General features: G+C 36.0%; 1 protein-coding gene across 16 annotated transcripts in view; it reads left to right on the forward strand.

The window, feature by feature from the left end:
• SYNE1 (spectrin repeat containing nuclear envelope protein 1) overlaps nucleotides 1-16,023 on the forward strand; it is a 464,420-nt gene that overhangs the window by 150,378 nt on the left and 298,019 nt on the right. For all 16 annotated transcript variants that reach the window (XM_013056743.2, XM_013056751.2, XM_013056755.2 and 13 more), the window contains 8 exons: nucleotides 1,571-1,683; nucleotides 2,237-2,405; nucleotides 7,979-8,075; nucleotides 8,939-9,141; nucleotides 11,256-11,420; nucleotides 11,884-12,036; nucleotides 13,026-13,169; nucleotides 15,621-15,794. In XM_013056743.2, coding sequence (XP_012912197.1) covers nucleotides 1,571-1,683; nucleotides 2,237-2,405; nucleotides 7,979-8,075; nucleotides 8,939-9,141; nucleotides 11,256-11,420; nucleotides 11,884-12,036; nucleotides 13,026-13,169; nucleotides 15,621-15,794 — 1,218 coding nt within the window. The remainder of the gene's footprint in view (nucleotides 1-1,570; nucleotides 1,684-2,236; nucleotides 2,406-7,978; nucleotides 8,076-8,938; nucleotides 9,142-11,255; nucleotides 11,421-11,883; nucleotides 12,037-13,025; nucleotides 13,170-15,620; nucleotides 15,795-16,023) is intronic.

The following is a 16,023-nucleotide window of genomic DNA, read 5'->3' on the forward strand; positions in this document are numbered from 1 at the left end:
ACCCCTCTTCTCAAGATTCTTTCCATTAGCTAGATACTGACTATAGTAAGGAAAGCTGTTTAGAAAACAACTGGGCATACGAGTGTTCCAATAGAATCCCAGAACCCTGCTCATATATTAACATGTAGTCATATATAATACATCAGAGCTGTGTGGGGTAATGGCTCTAAATTTGCTCTGCACTCACTTGTAGGAGTCTCAGCCAAGATCATAAGCCACAGAAGTGTGTCTAGATGTTATAAAGGAGGCAAGGAGTGACTACTCCCAGTCATTAGCTGTTTTAGGTTGGTCTTTTGTCCCCTGTGATCAGCTCCTGCACACAGTGGTCTTCCTCTGGGCATGAGTGGCTTGTGAATATCTGTACAGTTACCCATGCAAATATACCAGGATAGAAATACTATGGCCCTAGAGTTTTCTACAGTGTAAAAAGTAATGCCCTCAAGTTAAAAGGCACAAACACATACGTCTTTACGTGAGCAAGCGCATATAACCTTAACATATTTAAATTATTATTTTCAGTTAGTCAACCTATAGTATAACCTTAACGTTTTAATTTATATATGGGAGCCTTCATTTTTTCCCCCTTCCATCAGTGTTTCTCTTAAGGCTTTAGAATGTTTTTTTGCTTCTCTTTTCTCCAATTAATCCACTAAATCTCAATGTGAGCTAAACACTGTTAATCTTAATGGATCATTCTGGTGGTCTAATGGGTCTTTTCAGTGAGTGACAAGCTATTGGGTATTTATTCTCATACTGAGAAACAAACTAAACTATAGAAAATATGGCATGAACCACATTTCATCTTTGCTTCTGGGTGAGAAGTTGGCTAGGAACCGTGACATACCTGTAAGTCTTTATACAACTCAGTCTACCGACAGTGAAAAACTCAGAAAACAAATCTAGATAAGTTATTAAAATTTGTGTGGTTCTATATAGCGTACAAAGAATATTTGTAAAGATCACAGTTGATCTTCCCACTCTGTTATCTATGGAACATTCCCTGTGCTTGTTTAAAATCTTCTAAACCATAAGAGTATTTTCATAATATTGTGATATTATTGACTTAAAGGGTGAACAAGTAGCACTGTATTGTAGTCCACATGCATTCAAAATAAAATAACAGGAGAGTAATATATACATGTGTGAATGTGTGTGTATTACCATTAAAGGGTTAAGCCAGTTGCCTTTAGTTTACAGCTTCTAAAAACCAGTATATTCAAAATCAAGGAAGGAGGAAAATCCTAACAAATCTTTGTTTATAGCAGTAACTACATTTTCCTTTGGACCATGTGCCTTTAAAATGTCTGAATGCATTGCCGTGCAAGTGTCATGTGTGTTTAAAAGATGCCATAGTTATTAGATACAGCTCTAGCACAGGCCTTATAGACCAGCACCAGGGCTCCTGGACAAGGTAAAAACCTACAAGAGGCACCAAGCCACATATGGATGTAGCTGCACGATCGGATTGTTGAGTACATTGACTCATCGGGCAGGCTGAAAATTATGCTTCTTAGCCTCCTGTGAACATGTTTTCTCTTTTTTTTTTTTATTTTTTTAAATTGTATCTTAGGATCTGCTTCAAAACACAGATGCCCACAAAAGAGCATTCCATGAAATCTACCGGACCAGGTCTGTTAACGGGATCCCAGTGCCACCTGATCAGTTAGAGGACATGGCCGAGAGGTAAGAGGACGGCTGATTATAAATGAAGTGTCTTTTTTTAAATGCTTGGTGGGTGTTTTTTCCATTTCTTTTCTTTTCAATGAATTGATTTTTTTCTTTACAGAGATGCTTTCATTCGGTACATAAAAATCGAGTTCCCGTAACATATGCTAAGAATGCCAATGTTCTAATGTATTATTGTTTGAAAAGAGTAGACCTGAATATACCCACAGCCTGGAAATCACAGAAATGGTTTCTTCAGAGACTGTATTTTTATTCAGTACTGTGAGGAACATTATGTAATATTACAAAAACAGCTTATAAAAGAAACAGATGAGAGTTGCCTTGGCAGGGGAAAGAACTAAATTAAATACTTCACTCAATCATGATTTGCCTTTAAATCCAGAGCTAGAAAAGGAGTCAGATCTCCTGATACTGATTGATCAGCCAGAGTTTAGAAGACCTTGTGCCTGCTATTATATTTAGCACTGACGTGTAACGTGTAACAGGTTAAGTAAGCACCGTTCTGTTACTATTAGTTACATTCTGTAAATTCTCGGTGTTTTATTTCTAGGTTTCATTTTGTTTCCTCCACATCAGAGCTGCACTTAATGAAAATGGAATTTCTAGAATTAAAGTACCGTCTGCTCTCACTGCTGGTTCTTGCAGAGTCAAAGCTGAAATCTTGGATCATCAAGTATGGGAGGAGAGAGTCAGTGGAGCTGCTTCTGCAAAACTACATCGTAAGTCTCCCTGGTGCTTTGAAAAAGAAATCAGAAGACACATGGGTTTAGCATTTTGTACCTACCAGTTTATTTGACACTATTATTTTTATCTTGAGTTTAAAGGTACAAGGATGTTAAATGGGCTTGATGTAAGTTAGCTCTTTGCAATAATCTGAAATATTCACCTATGTCCTTTGGAAAAATAGAAAGATTTTGCTCTAGTAACCATACTAAACCCTTGTAACTGGCTTTATTGCTTAGGAAAAAAAAAGTTTTGACATTGCATACCCATGACTTTGATTGTGAGCTCACCGTTGAAACTGAGTTAAAAATACTTATGTCATGTTTCTAAAAAACAATCATTCTCTGTTATTCACATGGGAACTATAATATGTATGTCTCCAAGTTTCATTGCTTCTCGTGTGCATGCAGGAAAAGTAAAATTCTTGTCTCTGAGTCTCTGTACCAATTTAATTTTTATGGATCATCATGTATTTTGGGCTATCAGTATGAATAATTCCATATCTACATAGAATAGTAGCCCTCTATTAATGAAGATATTAGGTTGTTCTCTAACTAGCAGTTTCTATTTACATGTAATAGAGAATTATTTATTAAAGGTAGTTTATTTCTGTTAAACAGCCCTCCCACAAATTTATTAGCAATACAGATTTGCTTTCAAAGTTATTATGCGTAAGTCATCTCAGTCCTGTACCACTCCATTTGTGTTTAATCATATATTCTAAATGAGAAATTAGTAAATTTAAAATCTAAGCCCATTTCTAATATGACTAGTCAGAGCAGCTCTGTAACTGGTATGACTGAATGTTTGTTGAAACCATATCATTATTGAAGCATTCTAGAATCAGAATATATTTTGCTACATTTTAATTAGATTTTTAAAGTGATGAATGAACAAGATGCATTTGGGAAAAAAATACATTTACAGTAGAATCTTTCTTTAGGGTTACTACAATTGTCTTGGAAATATGTGTCAAAAATGTGAAATCTGTTATGATATGTTCCCTTATTCTAATTATTTTGGAAAATAATGAAAAATCTTACTTTTTAAGTTTGAGCAATTACTTTAGTCTTTTAAGCATTAGCACAGATAAGCATTTGTATTTTGGGGTTTAGTCATGTCAGTGGTACACAATGAGCTCAGCAGGTAATTATGCAGGATCCCTCTTTGTTCTCCTGATTTAAGGACAATCAGATCGAATGCCTAATGGGAATGTTCCACCAGGTTAATGTTCTAATAAAAGGATGTTAGTAATTCTTTTTTTTTTGGATGTTAGTAATTCTCTTTGAACTTCTCAAATAAAAGATATGTAAGTAGAGAGTTATATATTAATAATTTAAAAAATTAATGTTAATTTAAAAAAAAAAAACCTAGTTCTCCTTTCTCCATAAAGTAAAGAGAAGTTCACTAAGCTGCTGGTTTTAAACTGCTTCATCACTTTTAACTACTGGTAAACTTGCCAATTTCACAACAAATGTAGCACATTTGCATGAACATTTCTTAATATTTTTATTCCATGGTGAAAAACACCTATTTATTGCTAACCCTTCTTTTCTATGAAGGGCCTTACAGTATTTTTTTGTTTAATAGTTTTAGTAATTGTGGACTATTGAGTGTCCCCCATGAACCCATTGTGTTCCCTGTGTCATCTTGTATCCTAGTGACAACCCTAGGGCATGGGCATTTCCATATAGTTTCACTGAGAAAAATAGAGCCTTTCAACGCTCACCCCACATGTTCCAGGTGGCACAGTTGATAAGAAGTAGACTCTTGGTAAGAAGTTGGTTAAGAAGAAGACTCAAATCCTGACTCTTCAGGATTTGAAGTCACATCATTCCAAACCAAAAGTTTCGGCACTGAACCTGACTAACAAAATGGGCTGGGAAAGTTTTGTTATTGTTGTTGTTGTTGTTTAACTTAAAAGACCAAATAATTAAAACGATCTCCTGTAGCTTGGTGAAGTAAGGAATGCAGCTCACATAAATATTAGTTACACTTAATGTTAGTTCATATTTAACAATATTTTACACTTACATACATATAGTTTGATAGTGACGGTGACAGAAATAATAATTTCTTTTTTTTTAAGTTTTATTTATTTATTTATTTGACAGAGAGAAAGATTACAAGTAGGCAGAGAGGCAGGCAGGGGTGGGGAGAAGCAGACTCCCCACTGAGCAGAGAGCCCAATGCGAGGCTTGGGCCCAGGACCCTGAGATCATGACCTGAGCTGAAGGCAGAGGCTCTACCCCACTGAGCCACCCAGGCACCCCAGAAATAATAATTTCTGTTTAGGCATGATATTGGGGCAGAGTGGGGTGAAGTAGGGGAGATATTAGTCTGGCCACCAGTCACATGGAAATGTGTTGAATTATAGTTCAACTACTTAAAACCCATGTGACTTCCTAAATAACTTAATTTCTAGGAGACTTGTCTTTCCCAAATTATTAGTAATGATGATGATGATGATGATGATGATAGAATTCTAGGGACTTTTGTAGGGAAGATGGACACATATTACTTTCCTTTTATCTCACACCCCCTATAGCTTCTCTCATCCCTTTGGAATTTGTGAGAAAATAATTTTCTTTAGGATGGACTATTTCAAAGAGTGAAGACTTCCAAATAAAATAATAAAGTCAGGTTCTTAAATCTAATCCTTTCCTTAGTTTCTAAAAAAAATGTATTCTAATGAGCCATATGCTGCTCTACATCATCTATTAACCAAAGTAATATGCAGGATGTAAAAGTTCCATAATTATCTTTTCCTTAGTTTGAATTTTCAATTCAATCTTCTTCATATGCAAAAAACCCACCATGTTTTAAAGGGTTAGAGAATCAGAAAACGTGCTTCCTACTTACCTCTGTACTAGGTGCTCAAGTGTGCAGCTGCCGTGTGTTTAAGAAACTTTTGGAACATACTCCCCAAATACTTGCTAATTCAACCTGGGCCACATGCTATTTGTAAGAGATTTCATACTGTACTATAAATCAGAGATCATGGGTTTGGATTTCGCTGTCATACTTGTTCTTGACATGACCATGCTTGTTAACACATGCTCCAGTTTTACTATGGAAGAAATAGGATAATTCATTCTTTTCCATAGAAGGAGAGCTCTTGGAATCGTGGCCTGTGTGAATGCAGCATAAGTAATGTGAACACTTATTTTATTATTTGTGATTATTTTATTAATGTAAGTAGGCAAGTCTGATAAAACCTCTTCTCAAGGATGATTTCTTAAATCTTAAATTACCTGGCTTAGCTCCGTTCAAGTGAAATCAATGAATGAAATTTATGTATCTCTATATTTATCTTGTGAGAGAAGTTTGGTTATCTTCCACTAATACTTTGGATTTAGCGGGATAAAGAGAGATCTTCTTTTTCTTGAAGTGCCATCAACTTTACCATGGCTTATTTGTTGAACTTGATAGCCAAATGTAAACCTTATTTTTATTTTTTTTAATAATTATATAGTCTTTGTTTTTAAGATTTTATTTATTTGAGAGAGAGAGAGAAGTGGCAGGAGTGGGGGGAGGGGCAAAAGGAGAGGGAGAAGCAGACTCCCCACCGAGCAGGGAGCCCCTAAGCAGGCTCTGTCCCAGGACTCTGCCATCATGATCTGAGCTGAAGGCAGACACTTAACTGACTGAGCCACCCAAGTGCCCTGTAAGCCTAATTTTTAAAGGAAAAAATTAATCCTATCATTATTTTAAATATACATTTGCATTTTCTTTTGCACCCTTCTGAGAGACTGTCTAGTTAGCTCATGGTAAAAAGGAGTTTTAGCAGTCCTCCTGCTAAAATGATATTAATATGCAAAATAATTCATGCTATGAAATGAGTTTACTCTGTGTTCAGAAAGAAAAAAGTGTCAAAATAAATGAAATAGTTAAAAGGTAAAATAACAAATAAATAAAGTATCTTCCTTCAAAAATTAATTGCCTAGTCTTTCTAATAGAAAGGCTCAAAAACACTTTAATGAGTCCCTACAACATTTATAATATTCTTTAAAAATATCCTGTTCTTACCCTTGGAAATGAAACAAAATAAACTTTTCTCTTGTTCATTTGTAATTAATTTGTAAACAATCCAAGCAAAAACATATTTAATGAAGTCTGTCCAATATAGGCACTATTTCCCATTCCTCGCACACTTAGAACAATTGTTTTTTCATTAGCTTCTTGACATTTGCTCCAAAAATAAACAGAGAATATTTTTTAAACATTGCCAAATATATTTATCTCTTCAATTGTCTGCAATGTCTTGCACATTAGGTGTAACTTTCCTTTTCTGAACAAATTATGCTATATGTTCATTTGGTTTAGTTATTCCAAAATTAAATTGCCATAAATTACTCTTTCCCTATTTGGGGAACAGGGAAGTTAAGGGAGTTGAACATGAGGCCAAATAATCACTTAACCAATTAATTGCTTTACTTACCAAAGTAATACAGCCTGTTAAAATATTGAAATAAGTGTTCCTCATGGAACCCTTCATTCCAGGTAACTCGCAGCTTTTCCTAGTTACTATATTCCTGAAAAATAACTTATATATAGGTAAAGTGCTTTGTAAAGACGAAATGCTAGAAATATATTATGCATGGAATGTTTTTAAGTGTTATCTTAAAATATAAAAATTTATCAGTAAAATTGAGGGAAGTCTGACATTATGAAGTTTTATATCTGCACTCAAATATTTTACATCTGTGTATTAAAAGTATTCATGAACATATCACACTGGACTTCAGCTGGTTTTTAAAAGCTAATTTTGCATTTTATAATAGAGACACTTATCAAGTATTTTACTGGGTTCAAATCATAGGAACTAGTTGTACTATTAAAACGTTGATAACCTATATTTGCATTTTTTTTTCTTACTACAACAGGACTAATCTTCAAAACAGGGGTTATTTCATATTTCCTGGAGTTAACAATAAAATTTACCTAAGGATTTCTTGCGTGTTCTAAATTGTATTGTGCCCATTTGCTGATGGTGGCTCTGTTACATATGTAAATTACATATAGCTATAGACATGGCTTATCTGTAATTTTTACACTTGTGGACAGGCTATGTGATTATTTAAAATTTTTCTGCTTGTATACATTTTTTGTACTATTTATTTTAAAGGAAATGTGCAATGTGCCATTTATTTATAATCCAACTTCCTCAGAGCCATCATTCACCAGAATTAATGTTCAAAGAGCAACAAAATCCCACAGCTCAAACACAGTTGGACAAGAAAATGTTCTTCCAAATTTAGTGCTTTCTAAATGTTAGCCCCAGGTTGTCTGGAGAGACTTCAGTCTCTTCTAAAAACAAACCCTTGTGTGGAGAAATAGAATACTTTCTCAATAGTGCTGAGTTAGAATTAAAAGTGTGGAATCAATTTATAGTCTCATAATAACCAGATTATTTTATAGCAGTTGAATTAATTTGCTGGGTTTTTTTTACAAGTGTGAGGTTGGCAAATTTGGGCAAAATACCCTCATTCCTCTCTTGAAGAAATGGACTTTGGTATTTCTTCTTATGCCTAGGGTTTGCCATCTTCTAACCACTCCCCCTTTCTAGTCTTTTATAGAAAATACCAAGTTCTTTGAGCAGTATGAAGTGACATACCAGATCTTGAAACAGACAGCAGAGATGTACGTCCAAGCTGACGGGTCAGGTAAAACACATGATAGAACTGGCTGAACTGTTGAATGCAGTATAATTTAGAACCTATAGGTTTCTGTGATCAGATTTTTTTTTTTTCCCTGCTGAATCTTTCTGTGACCATGCCATGGGCCCGCAGAGCACATATTGGCTTCAGTCCACTTGACTTTGTGCAATGCCTGTCTGACTTATATAATCGTACTGTGTGTGTGTGCATGTCTCTGTGTGTCATCTTCTGAGAAGAGGCAAAACAAACAAACAAATAAACAAAAACCCAAAGCATTCATTTTCTAAATTGCTATTTTCTAAACTATTTTCAATTCTGATAATTAGATAAAAAAGAGGTAACTTGAATATTATCAAGTGAATGAAAAGTTAGTGTGAAGGCGCATGTTGTAAAATATGTTTGCTTCATTTTGTAAATAGGTCTATCATGTTTGTCAAAAATGAATTACCGCTTTTGTGACCAATACTAGATATGTGACCATGTATTTGAGTGCATATAAAATGTGAAAAAATACATGTCATTCATTGCATTCCCATTTATCAAAAATTTTAAATGTATTATCACTTTAACCTTTATAAATGCCTGTGAATATAGTATAACATATTCCTAGCATTAGCTGAAAGAAATTGTAACATGTCATCTTTTAGCTTTATAATCTAAAGAAGAATTATAAGAAGAATTATAATTATATTTATAATTATATAATATAATATATAATTTATAATTATATAATTATAATGATAAATAATAATTATTTATGATTATAATTATAAGAAGAATTATAATTGCACAGAGTATAGACCATAGGGGAAAAAATAACTTGGTGGATTTAAAATATAAAGGGTTATAATTTGTTGTATCTGTCTTAGTGGAAGAAGCCGAGAATGTGATGAAATTCATGAACGAAACCACTGCCCAGTGGCGGAACCTCTCAGTAGAAGTCCGAAGCGTTCGGAGCATGCTGGAGGAAGTAATTGCTAACTGGGATCGATATGGCAACACTGTGGCCAGTCTTCAGGCCTGGCTAGAGGATGCAGAGAAAATGCTAAATCAGTCAGAGCATGCCAAAAAGGTAAGATTGCCTCTTACCAAAGGAAAGGAATACACCCAAACTTAACAAGAGACATAGCAGAGTTCTCTAGGGAGTGTTACATATTCATAAATGGGACTCAAGATTCTTGACTTTGCCTGCTCTCAGCTTGATAAATTATTTTAGGCCAAGAAATACACTGCTTTATAGAGGTTACGTTAAAACAGTTCCCTCTCTGATCAGTTCAGTGTTTTGCTTTTGCATTCAGAAAAGCAGGAACCTATGGAGGGACAGCCAAACCCCCAGGAAGCCCAGGGGGCAACAGAGGTCAGTATACTTACCATTAGGTCTGTATGTGGAGGACACTGATCTCTGTGGATTTCCTCATTTTGGAGAGGACAACATAATACTGATTCTGTGTAATGACACACACCAGCTGGACATCTGGGTCATCAGATTTTTTTTCTCTTTGGATATTCTTTTTTTGGATTTTATCAGCCTCCGACAAGGGTTGAGTGGCCAAAGTGGGCAAGAGTGATATTTTTTGTTCATTTACAGATGTATGTATGGGTTTAAGAGGTACCGTTTTACTTTAATGTCACATACATTAAAATGTATAAAATGGATTGACTTCTGTATATGTACTTCTTAATGGGAACTGATATTTTCTCATGAAAAATTAATTTATATGTAAAATGCCAGGCTTCCATTAAAAAGTATAGTAAATACATTAGAATTAGTGCTTGCTATCCAAGATTGGTTCTTCTATTATTGTGTTATGCAAGTAGATGCATAATTTTTAAATGTTTAGCACTCTATATTTCACATAGATTAAATATTCTTGTGTTGTTGAGGTTGATAAGAACTGTATGCCCATACAGATTTTGGCTTTTCTGATTAGACTGGCAGTGCCCTAGTAGATGTCATATGTGTTCATTTCATCCAAGGGATTATAACCACCAGAAACAGAAGTGTTCTCTTCTATTTATGTGGGAAGTCCTCCCACATATGGCTTATAAAATAGATTTTGAATTATCTTTGGTATCCTTGGTTTTTACTGTGGTATGTGTGTATATGTATGCACAAGCACATATATATTAACTTGAAATCAGCAGAAAACTACTTCATTGCCAAGTGAGTAACCTTAAACAAACAAGAAACGATATTACTGTATTAAGTCTTCTTTGGCCCAGATTTTTAATTTTTAAAAAATTTCCTTCAATGATTTATATCCATGATTGTTAATTATCTTCATGTATTATATTCTGGTTTTAAACCCCAAAATAATAGGTCAAAGTTTGTTTATAAGTTTTAAACAAAACTATAAATTACTGTAAAATACCATACCTTTTATATGACTCTGGCTCTGGTATTTACCAGCCCGAAGACTATGTACACATCCTTTACACTTACAGAAATTCAGTTTTTTCATCTGTAAAATAGGAACAACAGAAAATGTCTATCATGTTTCGTTTTGTCTTCAGCAAAAGTTTTGGCAAAAAATAAAATTTTTTCTTGTAATAAGACACAGCATTTTTAGTTCCTGTTTTTTCTTTAAAGATTTTATTTATTTATTTGAGAGAGAGAGACAGTGAGAGAGAGCATGAGTGAGGAGAAGTCAGAGGGAGAAGCAGACTCCCCGTGGAGCTGGGAGCCCTATGCGGGACTCGATCCCAGGACTCCGGGATCATGACCTGAGCCGAAGGCAGTCATCCAACCAACTGAGCTACCCAGGCGTCCCTTTAGTTCCTATTTTTGAACCTCTTTACTGAAAATTGTATTTGTGGGACGCCTGGGTGGCTCAGTTGGTTAAGCAGCTGCCTTCGGCTCAGGTCATGATCCCAGCGTCCTGGGATCGAGTCCCACATCGGGCTCCTTGCTCCACAGGGAGCCTGCTTCTCCCTCTGACTCTTCCTTCCACTCTGTCTACCTGTGCTCGCTCTCACTCACTCTCTCTCTGACAAATAAATAAATAAAATCTTTAAAAAAAAAAAAAAAAAAAAAAAAAGAAAATTGTATTTGTAAAAAGAGCTAACATTTACCTTAAAATGTGTGCAAATTTAGAACAAAGATACTTCTCGTAGTTTGGTTACTTCCATATCCTTTATTAATTTTTGGTCTGTGGTTTACAGTAGTGTGCATGGTTTATTTTATAGGATTTTTTCCGAAACTTGCCTCACTGGATACAGCAGCATGCTGCCATGAATGATGCGGGCAATTTCCTAATTGAAACGTGCGATGAGATGGTCTCCCGGGACCTTAAACAGCAGTTACTACTGTTGAATGGGCGATGGAGGGAGCTCTTCATGGAAGTCAAACAAGTGCGTCCTTCAGTCTCTATATGCTCAGAACATGCATGTGTTAGAAACGTGGAGGTTTACAGTCTGTTTAGAGACTGTTTTATGGTTGTAGCATGGGCTTATTTAGGCAGAGTATAGATGTGTTTAGAACCTTTATGTTTATTTTGGGCCCTTTATTCTTTCCCTTTTATAATAGAGGAACGTTACAGAAATATATGGTTTGTTGAAGGATTCTACTGACATATGGAGCCTATAGATATGGAACAACTCATGTTTGAAATCATAATTCTTTGCTTCTATGCTAGTTCCTTTTTTCTTTTCACAGCAATTGGACTTCCTTCAAGTGTATCTAAAATAAGAATCAGAAATTAGTATCTTTCTTAACGTATAGCAATTCCAGAGAGTGTGTGGATGTGAAGGTTACAGGCTCCCAGAGGTTCGACTTCACGGTTTTTCATGTTGTGCTCCTCCCGTTTCTTAACAGTATGCTCGGGCTGATGAGATGGACAGAATGAAAAAGGAGTACACAGACTGTGTGACCGCCCTGTCCGATTTTGCAACTGAAGCCCTTAAGAAAATGTCTGAACCCTTAGAAGTCTCTTTTCTTAATGTCAAGTTATTAACTCAAGACTTGGAGGTGAGGGGGTTTCTGGACAACAAAGTGAAAACCTGTTCTGTTGTGAGACGGAAGATCGCCGAAGTTAACCCAGACCATTGCCACGTTGTCCTATGTCTCTTGGGCACCATTTTGACATGTGTGCCTAACCTGATAGGCACTTCCAAATTGAAAAAAGTGCACTTAAATAAAAAAATCTATTTGGATTGTTTTTTAAGGATATGTTTTGACATAGATTAACTTCAAAATAGTTTTTTGATTCAGAGATTTTCTTTTCTACAACCGAATTACAAAGGACTAGGTGAAAACAGGAAACATCTACTAATTGTACCTCTACATAAATGCCTCTTCTACAAAGTGTTGCCTAAATGATTTGTGCTCTTTACATATTTTGAATACCTTACAGCTCTCAAAAATGAAGTAGTAAAAGAATATTTAATGACACGGAAAGCTTTTCTAATACACTATTAAGTGAGAAAAGCAAAAGAATTGTATCTTTTTGGTAAATATAAAAAAATGAGTATAAGAATGCACAGGGGAAAACATTAATGATGTGTAGTGATGAGGTGTGGGTCTGGTTATCACTGTGTGAGAAGACTACGTAATTAACATTTTTTTATTATATCTGATTTATAAATTTTCTTTGATGACAATGTGTTACTTTTTTTAAGAAAAAGTAAGTTGTGTAATTGTGAAGGTCAGAGGAATTGGCCCAAATTAACATAATGTTTATATACTACATTAGCACACATATTTTGAAAGTGTACGGATTACTTCAGCTTGTCCGTATGTTAATTTAAGGATTCACAGTGACTTCTGAAGGAAAGGTTTTATACCGATAGATCATAAATTAGCAGTAAAGGAAAGCAGTAAGTGGAATCTCCAAAAATTTATTAGAAGTATAGGATTTTATACAGTACATATTGATTTTTGTCCAAACTTCTGTGGAATCCTGAAATGAAAAGGAAATGTACCGTGTATACCTTTGACTGTTTCAATGATTCATGCAGGACATTGAGCAGAGGGTACCTGTAATGGACGCCCAGTACAAGATGATTACCAAGACTGCACACCTCATTGCCAAAGAGAGCCCCCAAGAAGAAGCTAATGAAATGTTTGCAACCATGTCTAGGCTCAAGGAACAGCTAACCAAGGTGGGAACACACTTAAATGCATGACACACCGTGGTAGACCGACGCTGCCTTCCGTGTGCGTTACGCCTCCTCAGTCACACCCAGGGGCAAATCCTTCACCTGTTAAGAGATCATGCTTTTGTTTTTTCCTGGGATTCTTGATTTAGTAACTCTGTCATTTAGTAACTTTGTCATGAGTTTTAAAACTGAAACTATGGAGCTGATGTCATGTATTACCCCTGTTAATTTAGAAATACTAGGAGCTCTATTTAGAAAGATAGGTCTGCTCTGGAGGAATCAGAGGCCAGTTGAACGTGATAAAACAAAGGCAGGGGGAGAAAAAGAAGGGGAAGGAGGAGGAAGAAATCAGATATTTAAATGAGAACGAATTCCCAAATGCCCTTTTGTTGAGTTTTATTCGATATCCCCCGGCTCTAAGACTCTTTATGCTATTTTCTGCTGGCATGGCCATGAAGCAGCGAAAAAGTCTGCCCTTCCCAGCTCATGGAGCTGACTTTAAACTTAAGATCTATACATTTGTACCACCTGTGTCCAGAGAAGCCTGTGGATACCAAGCGCTAGCCATAAGACTTTGCTGTTCTGTTGAGGGACTTTCCTTAAGAACTTTGGAAGTTCCATTGGGATTTTGTTTATCTATCTGCAGTTAAAGATTTTATGAGGATGGTATTGTTTGTGATGGGGTAATTAATTTCTGACAGAAGAAAGGAGTGACTATATAAATGAAGACAAAAATCTTGTAATGAAGAATTAAGAAACAGAGAAAAAGAAAGCAGAGAAACCTGTTATTTAGGAGAGAGAAAAAGCAGAAAAAGAATAACCTACATGAAGTCAGTAGTGGAAAATTAATGAGGAATAAATGAGACAGGTGAAAATATGAAGAATATGGTCTTGAAAAAATGAGAAAACTTCATTTGCCAAACTGGTATTAATTAGAATGTTAATTTCTAATTCTTTTTATTTTAACATTGAAGTTAAGATTAATTATAGAGATTGGGTGAATTCAAGGTCGATGTTGTTGATTTGATGACCTTCAAGCTTTTAGAGCCATATCTTGGGCTTGTACATCTTAGCCTAGGCCACGTTGATGATTTAGGGCAACCTCGGAGAAAGCAGATCCCACCTGTACCCCCATCTAAGTTGTTCAGCTTTTTGAAACTGCTCCTTCAGTTGTGGCATCTTAGTTAAGTTTCTGACTGTATCCAGGAAAGATTTCTAAAGCATACTTGATTTTTATGCATATGCAGATGGTCTTCATTTTGTTCAGAGTCATTTCAGCAGAGCCTTGTTGCAGTAGATTTCTTTGGTGAGTTTATCCTCCAGGCAGGGTATCCTACAGCATGAGAATGTTTATAATTTAAGAAAAAAGAGAATGGCGGGGCATCTGGGTGGCTCAGTGGTTTAAGCCTCTGCCTTTGGCTCAGGTCATGATCTCAGAGTCCTGCGATCGAGCCATGCATCGGGCTCTCTGCTCAGTGGGGAGCCTGCTTCCCCTCTCTCTCTCTCTCTCTCTGCCTCTCTGCCTACTTGTGATCTCTCTCTGTCAAATAAATAAATAAAATCTTAAAAAAAAAAATAAAGGAGAATGGTGGACTAACAAGTACTCAGTTTCTTTTCCTTGGCTCCCAAAAGTATGAATAATATTTGGGGAGCAATTCTAAGTAAAATAAATGGGGACAGAATGACCTGGTCCTGGATTCTAACATAAAGGTGATCAGGCAGAAACTTAATGGATCTCATGATCCTCAAGAGTGTATGGCCTCAGTATTAAGATTAAAGAATGCAAGTGCATGAAGCAATAAGAATTTTTTCAAAGACAAATAACAAGAGGGCTGAGTCAGTTCCGACTAGAGAGATACTCCCTGGCATGTGGACCTTGTAAATAAGTTGGTACACGACTTGTTCACTTGGGATGAGTTAGCTGATAGGCAGAGAGTAGGGAAGCATGGAGCTGGGGGAGGTGGAAAAGCAGAAGGTCTGCCTGGGAAGAATGAGTCAGCAAAGTTACAGGTTTGACTAGAGTTAAGGATTCAAGTAGTAGAGACCCAGAAAATGAAGTTGGAAGGTCAGTCTAGAGAATGTAATTCACGGTCTCCAGTCAAATTCTGAGGCCAAAGCGAAGAGGAGCTGCATAGTTTAAGAGATGGAATTCGATGCCATCTGCCTCACCAACAGCATCGTTGAGATGGGAAAATGCCATCCAGATGGACCGCTTAGAGGAATCTTCATGGGGAATTTCTAGCATTTATTTGTCTCAGTGATAATAGTGGTATTGTTTTTTATATGAAAATGTAACAATACATAGGAAATATCATTCAAGAAGTGTCTTTGGAGATCTGTAAGCACCAGATGACAATGTCCCTGAAGACAATGTTCCTCAGAACTGTGAACGGTGCCCTGAGTTTGTGGTAATTAGTGGCCTTTAATAGAACTTTTGTCTTTGTATTTTTAAAGGTCAAAGAATGTCACTCTCCACTCCTTTATGAGTCTCAACAGCTGTTGATCCCACTGGAAGAACTAGAAAAGCAGATGACATTCTTTTATGACTCACTTGGGAAAATCAATGAAATCTTAACAGTTCTTGAGCATGAGGCACAATCTAGTGCTCTTTTTAAACAGAAACAACAGGTAAGGAGAAATCCCCTCGAGGAGACAAAGTTATTTTACAGCGTGTGTAGCAAGACTGAGATGGTGCTTATAGTGGGAGAAATTCAGTTAGGACAGGAAACATTTTTCTAGAATAGCATTCCTGAGTGGCTGATGGCTCAGTCAGTTAAGTTAATCATGTCTTTGGCTCAGGTCATGATTCCAAGGTCCTATGACTGAATCCCGCATCACTGGGCTCCCTGCTCAGCGG

The sequence above is a fragment of the Mustela putorius genome, unplaced genomic scaffold (assembly GCF_011764305.1).
Source record: "Mustela putorius furo isolate JIRA1106 unplaced genomic scaffold, ASM1176430v1.1 tig00000450_pilon_pilon_pilon, whole genome shotgun sequence".
Classification (NCBI taxonomy): domain Eukaryota; kingdom Metazoa; phylum Chordata; class Mammalia; order Carnivora; family Mustelidae; genus Mustela; species Mustela putorius.